This window comes from Papaver somniferum, chromosome 1 (genome assembly GCF_003573695.1).
Source record: "Papaver somniferum cultivar HN1 chromosome 1, ASM357369v1, whole genome shotgun sequence".
NCBI classification, from domain to species: domain Eukaryota; kingdom Viridiplantae; phylum Streptophyta; class Magnoliopsida; order Ranunculales; family Papaveraceae; genus Papaver; species Papaver somniferum.
The window spans coordinates 161,545,335-161,561,817 of NC_039358.1; the positions used below are offsets into that span (position 1 = coordinate 161,545,335).

The 16,483-nt window shown below is 35.6% G+C and overlaps 1 protein-coding gene across 1 annotated transcript; it reads left to right on the forward strand.

The window, feature by feature from the left end:
* Positions 1-654: 654 nt before the first annotated feature.
* Positions 655-1,608, forward strand: LOC113353038 (myb-like protein D). Its single transcript, XM_026596761.1, has one exon. It carries the CDS (start codon positions 655-657, stop codon positions 1,606-1,608), a length of 954 nt encoding a protein of 317 aa, XP_026452546.1.
* The last annotated feature ends 14,875 nt before the right edge of the window (positions 1,609-16,483 follow it).

Below are 16,483 nucleotides of genomic sequence, written 5' to 3' on the forward strand. Positions count from 1 at the left end.
GCAAATCTCCTGCAACGAGGAAAATGAAGGCACTTCAGCAGCAGTAGGGTTTCTTTTGTGGGCATGATGACACACCTAAATTCAGTCGTAGCTCCGTTTCCATTGGGATCACTTGGCTAAACCCTTTACCTTCCGACCAGGGAAGTTTTTTAACTTCCCCTGTTTTGACTAAACTTTACATTGAAAGAATCTCGATTTCCCTAAAGTGGCCAAGTCCTGGGTGGCCACGTCTAGGTGTGTTTGACTACGGAGACCAGACAATGGCAATTCCGTAATACAAGTGGAACCAAGTAATCTCTCTGTCTAAACTTACTCACTGAACTGTAAACACTGAAATACCAGATCTTCATCCCCCCACTCACTCTAATAAATACTGTGATTGACCAAAAAAAACAAGAAACCCTTCAATCATCTCAGTCCTTTCGTTTACTCTCCCTCTCTCTTGAAACAGAGTCTCATCTCATCACTCAGTCACAGAAGAAATCAGCAGGTTAAAATCTTCACTCAACCCTCCCTACCGAATCAATGATGATTACACCTCTTCAAACCCTCCCCTTCATCCCTGCTATTTAATCCCTCTCCCTCCATTCCCAAATCCATAAAACCCCCAATTTTCTATTACAAAAAATCCAACCAAGTAACGAATATCTCAAAATGGGTTGCTGTTTTAGCAGAAATCATGAAGCTTCTGAGCAGAACCCACCTCCTAAACTTGTTCCAGAATCAGGCATTTCTCGTCTTTCACCACCTCAACTTGAAGAAGAAACAGTAAAAGAAGTCCTTTCTGAAACTCCATCTCAAAAAAGACCTTCTTTCACTAAACTAGAAGAACAAAAACTAAACCCAACCATTTTACCTTCATTTCCTAAAAGTGAAGTCTCGGAAGAAGAAGAAGAGAAGAAGATTGAAAACAAACAAGTCCCTTATTATATGACAACACCAACAACAACTCAAGAAGTATCAGTGTCTGAAGTTTCAGAGATCTGTAGTTTGAGTGAAAGTTATTCAACAACTACACTTACTAAAGAAGATATTGAAGAAGGCGAAGTTCGCCAACAACAAAGAATTGAAAGATCTCCATCAAAAATCCCACAAAGGAGAAGATCATCAAACAATAAAAACTCAATTAATGATTATCAGTGCGGGATTTCTGGAATTGATTATCATCATAATAACAGAGAAAGAAGATCTCCTGTAAGAAGATCATCAGAACACCCATCACCAAATCGAAGAAATGACAACACCAATGGTTTCAAATTCGGGTCAAATAATACAGATATGGGTCAGACAGGAAGAAGGCAACGGATCTATACAGCAAATAATAATAGTAACAACAGAAGTTGGAGAGATCCAGGGGAGAGTTCAGGTAGAAGGTCTAGGTCTCCATCAGTAACTCGTAATAACAATAATGAAGCAATGGGGCAGAATAAGTCGGGTATGGGTCGAAGTCCATCGGCAAGAAAAGCTGGAAGATCTCCTGCTCGTATTCCACCAATGGCGTCAGAGAATAGTTCGAAATCAGAGACAAGTAAAGAAGATGTTGAAGGAAATGGTAATGAATCTCTTGAAAACCCTCTTGTTTCATTAGAATGCTTCATTTTCCTGTAATCGCCGGGAAAAATGGTGGTGTTTTTTTAGTTAGAATCTTCAATAGAGGTTGAGGACGTTGACCGGCTTCTTTTTACCGGTAAAGCATGAAATGTAGCCGTTATTTAATAGCCGTTGTTTTTGTTTTTTACTAGCTTTTTGTCCTTTTTTTTGGTTGTAAATAATCCAACGGGCTGAAGAACAAACACAAAATAGTAGGCAGACTACGGAAGGTTTCTGTTACTTTTCATGGTTGTAAGAGCAAAAATGTGTGTTTTTAGAGGAATGAAAAACAAAGAAGAAAATGATGGGTTGTGAAGATGACAACATAATTATCTTTTTCTCGTGATCAGTCTCAGATAAGTTTAATGTATTTCTTTTCTTTTTCACGAATTCATAGTAAAAGACCTAATCAGTTGACAGTTTTACTAGTAATTTTTGAGTTTGGTTTTTTACGGTCGTATATTCACAATTGTGGATCAATGGTACTTCTATAATTGTATAATTCTGTGTTTTTAGTTTTTACATTATCTTTGTCTTTGTCCTCGTTGTCTATAAATCAACGGATCAAACACTAATTACTGTTTCATATTATTTTTTCATCGACTGTTGGTCGGTTTTGCCCTCACTTTATTCTTATCCATTATCCAATGCCCCCATGTTACTACTAATAACTCGTGACCCCCTCTGTACAAGCATCAAGTAATGTGTCAAACCTCGAGAATGTTTTTGCGATTCATGTTTTTGGATAATTGCTGAACGACTTCGTAGCTGGATGAATCCTCTCACATGGTCTAAGAAAAGCTGATCTTTATGAACTCATATCGTCTCGAGAAAAGCGGTAGAGTTGAGTTTCTTCATTCCAACTGAGATGCAAATGTCCTAACAATTAGGAATTGAGACTTTATACACCTCTTTGTTTTCAAAAGCACTGAATCTATGTTGCTCCTTTTGATTGTTAAAAATCCAAGTCATATAACTTCTTTTCACAAGCATTGGATCTAGCTTCTGCGATTTTAATGTCGAATTCAACAGAAAAACAAAAATATATCAGGTGTATTTTAAGTGATAAATAAGCATAGGATTTTCCTCTAAAAGCAAAATAAATACTCCATCGTTTCAAAAAGATAGATTTGTTTTAGGTATAATTTGTATATGAGACAAGCCTCCGTCTATAAAAAGAGTGTTTCGCTCTAAGTCTAACACTTGTGCAGAGTGATAAAGTCACTGGACGATGTGAATTTTTATCGGTACAAGCCAGTAAAAAGTGAAGGGAATGTGTGATCACAACAAACTTACAGTACCAAAAGATTAAGGCAGATGAAAAATTGAAGTCAATTTTATGGCGGGGAATGAGGAAGTAATTGATTTTCACTCATTCATGAAAAACTCTGAAACTTTTGAACGTACTGAAAAAGAAGCCTCCTCCTTGTTTCACCATTCCACACAATTTCACAGTCCACGCCCTCCATGCCTGCCTCCCATACATGGTTCTTTATTGTCGGCTCTAAAGGACGAAAAATCTGGTGAATCCACTGATTACCCTTATTCTTTTTCACGTTAAAGTTGAAGTTTTTTTTTCTCTGCGTTTTTGTTTTAATTGCCTGGTAACTTTTCTTTTCAACTCAATTGATGAGAGAGATATCCATTCATTCCTGTATTAATAAACATGAGTCATGACTACTCCCCAATCCATTATGGTGTGAGACCCTTGTCTAGTGAACAGTATTACTTAACAGTTAAGCCTACTTTTGATGCCCATAATCCTTAATTAAATCTTTCTTTTCAGCTTAAAACCCAAATGGGACAAGGTCATTGTTGTAGTTTAGTTCATACTCATAGAAGAATTTTCTAAGTGTAATTACACTGTTGTGTTGTATTTGAGGTGGAAAGTGCTAGTGAGGATCCACTATGCAGTGTGTTACTGTAGAATGTGGTCCTGTACAAAACAAGAGCAACAACTTTGAACTTTGAGAGACTTGTCTTATATTTTCTAATCTTTATTTTGTTTGTTCTTTTGGTTCAGTTGAGAGATCTTCCAAGAAAAATACAACTGAAAGCGATTTTAGATCTTGCAGAAGAAAAAATCAATTTGAAAAGTTGAGAGGAAAAGAGAGACAGAGTGGAGTGCCGATAGTGATGGGCTTAGGTACTTGTTGGGAGGTTTAAAATTCAAATAATAAATTACGTTGTCATATTTAGGGGTGCACATACCCTACTCATATCCGCCAAACCTATCCTACCCGTCCGTGTTTTAACCATATTCTATCCTACCCATTATTTGGCGGGTAGGGTAACGGGTAAAGATTTTCTTAACCGTCGTTAGATGGGTAGGGTGACAGATAAAGCTCGAAAGTACCCTACCCTACCCGCCTACCCGTCTAATACTGAAAAGACAAAGTAACCCTTGTATTGTTTTCTCCTCCTGCCTATTTTTTGTTATTTTAAAACATAATAGGGGTAAATTACAAAGTAAATGGATTTTCTCTATCGAACCATTTCATCGCTTTTCATTTGAACCATTTTTCTCTGTTTTTATTCGAAGTAGCGAAGTGGTGATTTTCTGCAGAAGAAGTGAAGTCTGGGTTTTGAGGGTTTCGATCTGAAGATGTAAGTGTTTATAGATTTCAATTTGTGTTTTGATTTGGGTTTCGATCTGAGTAATCATCTCCGTCTTCATATGAGTAATCAGTTGAGTAATAAGATCTAGGAATTTAGCTGAGAAATTAACATGCATGTTAACTGATTGATGAATTTCTCGTAGAAATTTACTCAAACGTGGGATGGGGAAATGCATGTTAACTGATTGGTCAATTTGGGGAAATTTTACGATTAATTAGTTGTTTTTTTTAGAATTCTTTTTAATGATTGTGTTTCTTGTATTGTTAATCGTTCACTGATTCACTTAGAAGAAAAAATTAAGGTGATAGACGAGATCCGTAGATTTTTGATTCGATGTTTTAGTTTGTTTGAGACAATTTGGATTATGTAGTAAAACTAAATGATATCCTTTGTGGCTGTTAATAGAGTTTTATAGAATAGAATGAGATTTAGGTAGATCGCTGTTCAGAACTTCCAATTTAGAGTTTTAGTTTGTTAGATGAATGTGCAGTCCACCCAGATCTATGAAACAATTACAAATTTTAGATGATTGTGTTTGTCAAAGAAAACAGTAAGAAGGAGTGTCTCATGTTAGACAGAAATAAAGATTATAACATCAATTAGTTGAATGACGGAAGGCTTATTTTATCTTAAATTTTTGCGCAAAATGCTGCTACAAGTTTGTGCTATATCATCAACCTTTAGTTCCTGTAATTGTATCTAAAGGCCTCTTGGTTTATCCTCCTACAGGCCTCTTGCTAAATTTTGTTTACTTAATACTTGAAACCATTCACCTGAGTTTTATTTATGGTCTTATCATAAGACTCTTATGGGTTGTCAGTGCCAGTGCAGTTGAAAACACAACCAAAGCAAGAATTACAGGAACAACAAAGATAGATGTAAATGTTGATTTCACTCACAAACTATGTGCTGCTTTGATGCTTCATCCCTTCAGGTTCCGTTATTCATTCTTCATCTTACTTTTATTGTTTTTATCTCAATCATTCCTATGTTATTGATTGGAATTTGCGTTTCTCTTTGTATTTAGGAATTCTGGCAATCCCCTTTCACAGATTATTGGGAGGTATGGCATTAACATATCTTTCTGGGTTCTAATTTTGTTTATGTGATGAAAATTTTGTTCAAATTTGTGTTGGTGCAATGGGTGTGATAAAATTGGTGCAGTCCTTGATTCGTTGCATCAATTGGTTCTAATTCATCAATCAATTTCTTGTTTGAATTTGGGTTGTTTCGTCGTTTTTATATTCAGTTTCTTGGTTGATTCTTAAAATTTTCATTCTTTTTTTGTTGTTACCCTAGTCTTTGCATTAATTCTCACACTTAGCCTCTGCTTTCTATTCATATCACTTGTTCTTTGCCTTATAACCTCTATTTGTATTGGGAACCTTTTCTCTAGATGCAGTATTCTTCTACAGTAGAAGTTCTACTTTGTTCTCAGGCTTAGTAACTGTTGCAGTAGCATTACTGGTTGCAGAAGTGACTAGTGAGGAAGCATGGTTGAGATTACAGAATTGATGTCAACGAGACCTCTTATTCCCTCTCAAGATTCATATCAATCTGTGCAACAAAGGGTCAGTGTTGTTATATCTCCGCCACCTCCACCTCCACCTCCACCATCTTCTCAATCTGAGGTCAGGGAAAGTATGAAGCGGAACAGAACATCTTCGGTGTGGGAGCATTTCCAAAAGAGTGTTGATGAAGCTGGTATTAAATGGGGGAAATGTAACTACTGTGAAGGTGGTAAATATAGGGCTGGTGGTAAGAAGTACGGCACATCAAATTTGAACTGGCATTTGACCAAGTGTCGGAAGTATATGGAGTCACTAGAAGCTGCGCAGTTGGACTCTCTCGGTCAACCTAGAAATCTGGGAGATCAGCAGCAAACAGTTGGGGTTACGTTCTGTCAAGATGGATGTAGGAGAGCCTTGATAAAGTTCATTATCACAGATGAACAGTCTTTCCGAATGGTTGAAGGAGAAGGATTTATAGCATTTTGTAGATATCTTGAGCCGAGGTTCAAACTTCCATCGCGGATGACCGTCTATCGTGATATCTGTGGACTGTTTTTGAGTGAAAAAGCCAATTTGGTGAACTATTTCAAGTCGAACAAGGTTAGAGTTTGTTTCACAACCGATACATGGACATCCATTCAGAACTACAACTACATGGTGGTTACTGCCCACTTCATCGATGACCACTGGAAGTTACACAAAAGAATAATATGTTTCTGTCAAATTACTAGTCATGGAGGTGAGCATATTGGAAGAGCATTGGAGAAATGTTTGATAGAGTGGGGTCTTGAGAGAGTGTTCACCATCACGCTCGATAATGCATCTGCAAATAAAAAAGCAATTGAATATATCCAAGAGAAAGTTGTAAGTTGGGGATCGTCAATTGTAGGAGGTAAACATTTACATGTAAGGTGTGCTGCCCACGTATTAGCTTTAGTTGTTAAGGATGGGTTGAAGAAATATCATATTTCAGTGAGCAGAATCAGGTCGGTGGTTAAATACGTCACGGCCTCTCCTGCTAGAATGAAGAAATTCTTAGATGCCTTATTTCTTGAAAGAATGGAATAAAAAAAGGGATTAGTGTTAGACGTGAAAACAAGATGGAACTCCATTTACTTGATGTTGGATGCAGCAGAAAAATACGAAAAAGTCTTTATAAGGCTAGGACGATCTGATAAATCATTTCGTGAGAGGTTTATCTTCGATATTCCCGATGAATCAATAATGGATGTTAATATGACTCATATTCAAATCCCCCAGGTTGATCCGTGTTTAAAACCTCGCTTTATAGAAAAGTTGTTTTGTTCTTATTCTGCTTTTCAAACTTGCAAATTTTATAGACCAAAATTAGTCTGCGATTCGGTGTTTTGAACTGTGCATAATGCTTCGGTCAGTCCAGCATCGGGGTTTTTAATAGCCATATTGACAAACTACGTCTCAGATCCACCGAGACAAGGTTGGTGGAAGACAGACACATGAGCCTTGTTGTGGTGGTTGTTCAATTTCCATATCCCTTCAAAGTGCAACCATTCTTTTGGAAACTAGACTGCCCCTCCCCGAAAATACAAGCGAGATGCTTCAGGCGGATTCCAATCGTCTACTGACGATACTTGTTCCGTTTTTTCAAGTGGCGGCTTCTCGAGAAAAATTTGGAGAGACTTCTCCGATTGCATATTCGTCAGTGAAATGAATATGCTTACTGTCGTTCCAGCTACTGTCGTCACAACTGACAAGAACTTTCCAGGACGACCTCGGGAGGATCTTTTCACCTTCTAAGCTTCTTTACTTCATGAATAATTGCGCAACGGCCCAGGCCCCAATACTGGTTAAAAGCGGCTTGACGCTAATAACTAATAAGGGAACTCATCGGTAGACTCCTGGGCTTCAATCTCAGTTTTCACATTGCTCAGTGCAGAAAACACGTGATTTCACTGGATTGCATGGATGATTGAGGGCAATGAGGGGTGAGCATGGACAGGTTTTCCCGAGGGAAACTTAGGCGCATGCCCAAAAAAATTAATATTCTCATTGTCAGGTCCACAATTGATTTTAGGTACGGTGACACCCATAATTATATGAAATTATTAACAATGTCTGCATGACGGATTATGCAACCGCATGATGGGTTATACATCAGGGGTATAATTGGCAACACAACTTGGATATAACATATCTAAAAATCCGCGCCTTAGAATTTTACAAATTTTATATCGTTGGAAATCTTTTTAACAGAGCTACCCAACGAGTACAAACAAGAATATCAAATTTTTGTTTTTCACGAAAAAATCGGAGGTGATCATCATTTTAGGCAAAATTTCGAAAACTTATACATAACCATTATGCAGCCACCAAAAAAGATGCATAACACATTCCGCAGACGCATTACGAGTTATGCAACCATTTTCTCCACTGCATAACAAATTATGCATTTGGATAACAAAGTTATGCATCTATAAAAAGTTATTAACCATTGTTTTGGTTGATTTTAGTGCGTACATAAAAAAATTGATGCATAATGCAGTATGCATCCATATTTACGGATGCATATCAGGTTATGCATCTATTTTCTCGATGCATAAAAGATTGTGCAACAATTTTCTCGATGCATAATGCATTATGCAGTTATATTGTCGGATGCATAACGAGGTTATGCATCTATTTTCACGACTGCATAACAGGTTATGCATCCATTTTCATGACTGCATAACATGTTATGCATATGTTACTGTCGGTTCATGACAAGTTATGCAGTCTTTGTTTTCGTGGGTTTCAATAGTAACAAAAAAAATGGTGCATACTGTGTTATGCAACCGTTTTCTGGATTGCATAAATGCCGCCATTAGAAAAAAAAAACACTTACGAAATGAGAATTATATTTGTCATTCCTAGGCAAAGCTCAAGAAAAATCAAATGAAAAATGAAAGTCAAATGAAACTTGGCATTGATAGAGCCGCACTCATATGTAGCGTTTATAAAAAGAAAAACACTTACAAAATGAAAATTATAATTGTCATTCCCAGGCAAAGCTCAAGAAAAATTAAATGAAAAATGAAAGTCAAACGAAACTTGACAAAGAGCCGCGCTCATTTGTGGCATCCAACTTGGCGTGGAGCTTTTCGGATCAGCATTATCTACAATTGATTCACTAAGAAAGCTGTGAAACAGGAGATTCACCAAGGAACTAACAATTTTTCCCTTTCTGCATAAACAAAATATACCAAGTTTAAAGTCTTGAGTAAAAACTGGAAGCAACTGACAAATGCATCAAATTCAATTATGATCATACTTGCACAACTAAATATCAACCATTTCTAGTATGGAAAAATGCCAACAAGAAATAATAAACCCACTCCGTAGGAGAAAGAAGAAGAATCATCATAATTTGGGAATGACCCCAAATTCTTCATTAGTTTGATTTGATTCCTTTTTGAAGAAATCAACTGTATTTTTAAGCATTAGTGAACTAGGGAATTACGCCCCCATCCATATCAGCATCATAAAACTACTACCCGTTTTAACAATTCAAAAGCATGAAGAATTTGTACCAAACATCCAACTATCAGAATAACTGAATTTGTTACCTCATAAACTGGAATTTTGAAAGGCTATCGTTGGAAAAAAAAAATGAAACTCTTATTTGTCACGCTCTATCTCTTTCTTTACATTCCCTTTGCTTGTATTTCAATCCTACAGACTAATCCAGACATTAACAACTGTGATGTTCTAAAAACAATACCCCAATAATTCAAAGTTAAACCCTTTTAAGCAAGATGAAAAAAAAATTGAATCCAGATCTAACAAAAACGAGTATAAAAATCTGAAATCACCTTTAAATTTGTAGAGTTTAATCCGATGAAAATCTCTGGATATGCTTCATAATCATAATAAATCAACAAAACCACCAATCTAAAACTTAAAATCCAGAAAACGAAACCGAGATCGAACTCAACCTATAAATGAAAAGGCGAAATCAATCCTCTCTACGGTACAGAGGTTTCTGATTTGGAAATTCTCGATCCTTATCCGTCTCGCCTCCTTTGATAAAGAAAAAAAAGACAGGATTTTATAAAAATATGGGTTTAGGAGAAATTTTCTTTGAGAAAATGGGGCCGCGCGTGAAGTTTTCCGTTCGTGGGTTTGAGAGTAGGAAAAAAACTAAAAAATGAGTGTGGTGGTAGTTTTCACTTTTCCCAATCTAATACATTATGGATTTGGAAATTTGTTGGATAGATTTGGAAATTTTATGGATAGTCCAAAAATCCATATATATAGTAATAGCAGTTATCATATAGTCTAGCGGGAAAAATAATTTAACTATTATTCCAAAAGAAGGATTAATTGGGGGATATTTTTATTGTAGCTGCCGGCATGGGTTTTCAATGAAATCGGCATGGTCGATGGATTGACGGCAATGAAAAACTATGCCGACAGCTACAGTGAAATATCCTCCAATTGATTGTTCTTCCAAAAGGGTTTTGAATACATAAGATTAACTTCCTGCCCGTAACAAAAAACGTGTGGTTCACAAAACCACATCACGTACTCTTTCATAAACCAAAAAATTGAAAACTACTCCCAGATTCAAATCGAAAACTTGGGCATCGAAAATCAAATCAGAAAAGCGAAAATCACAACTGTAAAATTAAAAATCAGTCATCAAAAATCACCAAAAACTAAAAATTTAAAATCAAGTTAGGGAACCGAAATAAAAAATCACCGAGATCCAGTGAAGAATAAAAGGAAAAGGAGAAGAAGAAGAAGAACTATGTTAGTCGCCAAGAAAAGTACACAATGATATGTATGATCCTACAGTACATATTGATATGTATTGAAGGAAAATATGCTCTGAAGGCAAAAGTGTATGATCCAACAGTACATATCAATATGTTTTGAAGAAAATTATGTGCAGAAAGAAAAAGTATATCGATCCAATAGTACATATTGATATGTAATGAAGGGAAATACGTATCGAAGGAAAATGTGTATGATCTCAGAGTACATATCGGTATGTACTGAAAGTAAAATAGGTATTAAAGGAAAAAATATATGATCCCACAATATATTCAATCCGACTGTATATATTAATATATACTGAAGGTAAACATGTACCAAAGGAAAATGTGTATGATCCAGAGTACATATTGGTATACACTGAAAGGAAAACATGTATTAAAGGAATAAAATATAAGATTCCGCAGTACATATCGATCTAACAGTACATATTGATATGTATTGAAGAAAAAGTGTATAATCCCACGGTATATATTGACATGTACTGTATGATTATACAAAATCTACAAAAAATGATCATGATTTTAAGAAAAATAAAAGTAAATCAAATAAAAATAACATCATATCGATTAAATCATGATGTTTGAAGAGACAACGCTCGTCTTCCAATATTGAGCATTAGATCCAGATGAAAAAGATGATTAAAGAGTATAAATCAAAACCCAAAATTAATGAATTTATATCTCTTTTTTCTTCTACTTCTTCGTGGACATGAATCTTCTTGCTCTTATTATTCACTTACTTCACTCTTTTACCATCAATTAATTATCGTAGAACATACCTAGATTAGATGGAGATGAAGCTGATTACAGAGCAATAGAACGATTTGCAAACGAAAACCCTAAAAACATCATCAGAGAAGATAATACAGGTCTGGGATTTTGGAAAGATGTGTTGATTGAACTGGGTTCTCTGGTTTTTATGCATCAATCCCCATCCCCGGAGTTCTCCACTATTAGAAAAGGAATGAAAACATAAAAATAGATCTGATGTAGAAGGTATTTAAGGCATATCATTAGAGAAAGGGGTATTTCTGAAATTTTTAGAAGTATATAATAACACTCGCACGTGTATTGAATGAGCGAGTAAAAAACCTGGTCGCGATTAAGCCAGTTTTAATGGATGGATCAACCATTAAATGGGTCTTGTCAACTGGATTAACCAATAATTCCTAGTTATGGATTTCAAACACAAATTAGATAGGCTAATCCAATGATTTTTTTTAATTAAATTCATAATAGAGATATAAAACCAACATAAATGATATATATATATATGTATATATATATATATATACCCCAAGAAAATACCCTAAGATTTGCTATACTATCCACATATTTATAAAATTTTCATGGATAACACCCAAAGAAAACACCCTAAGATTTTCTAAACTATCAATATATTTTCTGAAAGCTATATAAATTCCCTTAATCTAACGGGTGTGGATGTCCAATGGATTGAGTTAGACTATTAGTGCCAGGTGGCATTCGAGCAGACTAAAGCTTAGCTATCATCCGTGTCAATTCTTTCTTCCCAGTTCCAGTTGAAGAGTTATATCTGTACATAACTAACAATCTAAATATAGTAAGTGCAGTGTTGGTAAGAGGTGAGGAAAACAAAGATAGGCCGATTAGCAACACTCTTATAGCTCCCCCAAAACCAGGTACTCACATCTCGAGAAGGTTATCTTTGCAACCTATTTCTATTATATTAAGATGAATTTATACTTCTCAAGATGGAAGATAAATGTTGTCACGAAGTACCCAGTTGAGATATGTTGTCGAAAGAAAACAAAACAAGAAGACTTTCTAAGTGGGGAATTCATCTCAATCTGTTCAGACTGTACTATACGCCCAAAAAGGAAATCAAAGGATAAGCAATAGCTGAATTTCTAGTTGACTTCTTAATTGGATCTCAAATTCTGTGAGGAGCAGCTAGAAATTCCACATGAGACTGAACCATAAGTGTCACCTACATGTGATAATTCATCACTGAACATACTGGGGGGTTTAGAAAGTATATGTAGATGGAGCTTCAAATGAAAGAGGCGTGCCAGAGTGTTCATTATCACCCTAGAAAATAATTTCATGAAGTACTCTTATCTCCTGACTTTCAGCGCAACTAACAATGAAGCCAGATATGAGGCACTGGTACATGGGAATTTAGATGCATAAATCCTCCAATTTAGGGAGTTTATTATCTATATTGACTCTCAATTGACTTCAAAGCAAATGTGAGAAGAGTTTGAAGCTAAAAACACCAAGTTTGCTCGATACAGAGACTTGGTGAACAAGCTCATATCAAGCTTTGAAAAAATAATCATAAGGAACATGGAAAGGAATAGAGTTAGACATGCGGACACATTAGCTCTTGTAGGAACTGTGATACTAGGAGCATGCTAAAAAACTGTAATAGTAGAAGTACTAGAAGTTCCTACCATTGATATAGCTGAAACAGAGATAGTTGAAAAGCAAGTCCAGAATTCAAATCTAACAAAAAAAGAGGCAAATGAATCTTGGATGATAGATATTTTTAACTATCTAAAATCTAAAAAGTTTCCAGCCAAATCACTAGAGTCAAGGAAAATTGTAGTCAGATATGCAAGTACAAACTGTTAGGCGACAACCTATACAGAAAAACGTACATGAGACTTTTCCTGAAGTGTGTAACTGAGAAGCAAGGAAATCTCGTAATAAGAACATACACACGGGAGACTGTGGAAATCATGCTGGATTAAGATCTCTAGCAGATAAAGCCCCATCTCAAGGTTACTTCTGGATAAGCATGCTGATTTGATGAAAAAGACATGTGACAAATACCAGAGTTAATCCCGAACTCTTAAATATTATGCAAAGCATACAAGTTGAAGTCCTTATTAATTGTGATCAATAACAAAACTTTTTCTTGTTGAATTCGTATCTTAAAAGATAGATTACAAGTTTCATACTTGTCAAAATTCGGATACGACTAAATTGATCTTGGATATTAATTTGTGAGATCTCTTAAGAACTCTTCAACACAATCAGGTTAACATACCTTGTGTCTAGATATATTAATTATGGAAGATAAATAGAAAAACTCTACATATGTATTCTCCAAATATTTTTAATTTTGATTTACTTGCAGTTTTATTAGGTTTTGTCCATACAGGTTTCCGAACAAAAAAGTTGGTGGCTTACTTGGTACCCTCTCCTTTTCAAGCATTGCACAACGTTTCATAGTTTTCGGAACCTTAATGAGGAAAATGTAAAGACTTTCATGCTTTAGTTTTCAAATTCTAGTTTTCGAAAAATCTATAGAAATAAGCAAGACGCGATTCTTATAGGTAATTCCTTCGACGCTTTTACCACCTTAATGGTCAAATTTCCGTTAACCATGTTGAACATAGTCTTTATACACGGTTCTGTTACGGTTTACCTAACCAGAGTGTATATCTTGTTTATATGAATAAGATTCAAAGCTTTCATCTAATGGTGAATATTTTTTGCTTGGTTCCCAAGCCAGCTTAGCTTAAATCTAATGCAACCTAGAGTTTGAAGTCTATATAAGGGGAACTCTTGGCAACTGGGATCTTTGAATCCTGACACTACTTTTTGGCTATTCCTAGTTGTATCTAGAGTCGTCATCTCCAGAAACCCTTTTAGGGTTTAGCGACTATCAAAGACTTCATTGGGATTCGTGAATCCAGGTCCAGCTATCTTTTATCTTGATAACTTGTGTATCATGATCTTGTTCGATTGTTGATTTATCACTTGAACAAGATAGATAGTAATCACAAAGTTCTCTTCGTATCAACTTTGTGATTCCGCAAGTTTATACTTGTGAGGTGAATAATAATCTAGGTTGCACTTCGGGTTGCATAAGTCCGGATTTTGAGGATAAACAGATTTCTGTCAAGTTGTTATCCATTTCCATCACCTTGATCTTTCGTTTAGATCGTAAATAAGGAAATCAATTATATATGCTTAATATGTGGAAGGAAAATTTGGTTTAAAGTCTTCAATTGAGTTGAAACAACTCTTAGTTGGTGTGACGTCATCTAAGGGAATCAATTGCGCGGAATCCTGCTGAGATTCAAGAGGCGTAAGGAGCACGACTGTACCTGAATCAGTGGGAGACTGAGTTCGGGCTCAACTACATTCCAGGCCGAATTTAATTGGTAGTAGACTAGTGTTTGTAGCGGCTTAATACAGTTTGGTGTTCAATCTGGACTAGGTCCCAGGGTTTTTCTGCATTTTCGATTTCCTCGTTAACAAATTTTTTGGTGTATGTGTTATTTATTTTCCCGCATTATATTGTTTATCTTTATAATTGAAATATCACAGGTTGTGCATTGATCAATCGAAGTAGATATGTCCGACCTAGTTTGTTGGATACGACTTGATTGATCCTTGGACATTGGTATTTGGTACCGTCCAAGAACTCTCTTTGTGATTAGGTTCACGGATTCAATTCTGTAAACGTTTTAATCGCAAGAGAGATAGAGATATAACTCTAGACACTTTCCTTGATTGAGTTTTAACTCTCGGAGTTGTGTTGAGTTTGTCCATATAGATTGCCTACGAAAAAGTTGGTGGTGTATTTTGGTATCCCCAGTGTTTTCACAAGTTGTACATATTCATAGTAGATATGTTCATCTAATTGTGATCGGTTATAAACTTGTTTCATATAGAATTCATATCTTGAAAGATAGATAACTAGTTTATTACTTGGCAGAATCCCGATTTGATTATTTGGATACGATTAAATTGATCTTGGTTATTTATTCACGCGTAGTGTTTCATAATTTCATGAAGTAGGGGAGAAACAATGATAAAAACAGAAACCATGAGAAAAAAAGGGGGAATAAAGAGAGATGTGAGTAACTGAACCGATTACAATTAATTCGTGTGTAGCCTTGTGTTTGGTCAACTTTTTTATAGGTTTCATTTTTCTTCCTGCCCCCTACCCGGCAAATCTTAAAATCACAACGTCTTCTTTTTTGGAAAAATCTGGCCTTTAAAAAATAATAAAAAAAGTAATTTGCAAACTAAAATCAAATTAAAAAAAAAAAAATTTAACCAAGGGTGACTAAATAATTTACCTATCTTAGGACACCTTTTCTCACCCTACTACCACTACTTCTTCCACCACCACATTATCGTCATCACTCCACCAGTCTCACCAATACCCACTACCATTATCCCCACCGCCGATCCACCACCATCACAACCACCATTAGTGCTTAATTTACCTATCTTAGGACCCCTTTTTTCACCCTACCACCACTACTTCTTCCACCACCACATTGTCATCACCACTCCACAAGTCTCACCAATACCCACTACCATTATCCCCACTGCCCACCATCACAACCACCATTAATGCTTACTGATATGGTTAATATCAAATAAATTTATTATGTATCAACAAAAATATATTCATTTGATTAATTAAAGAAACGCTCATTATGAAATATCAGTTGAACATTTATTATTAAATTTTAATTAAACGTGATCATTTATAGCGGTAGATTTATGTTCTGCAAGTATAAATTTGATCGTTGTTTATCTAGCCTAACTTTTCCAAAGTTTGTTTTGTATGGAAAAAGTTTTGAACTCACAGTGCGAGTTCAAAATTGAACTAGCAACTTTTCCTCCCTTAAATTATGTAGATGTGACATCAGCTAACCACAATTACCTGCCATGATTTTGAAATAACTACCGTATCTTGCCAAGTCCCTGATACCCGTAATATTTTTGTAATTTGGCTGCCAAAATCTCAACAACCAATATCATATGTGAATCAAGTTATATACTCCTCACCTCGATCAATAGTGTGTTTCTTTCTCATGATCTTAAAGATCCTAGCTCAGATGCTTATTAGGATCTTTTCTAACTATGATTTTTTTCTTCTTTTTTCTTCCTTATTGCATTCTTGAAATTTGACAAACCGTTGTGGTGTATATCTCAGTTGTTCTATACAACCATTAA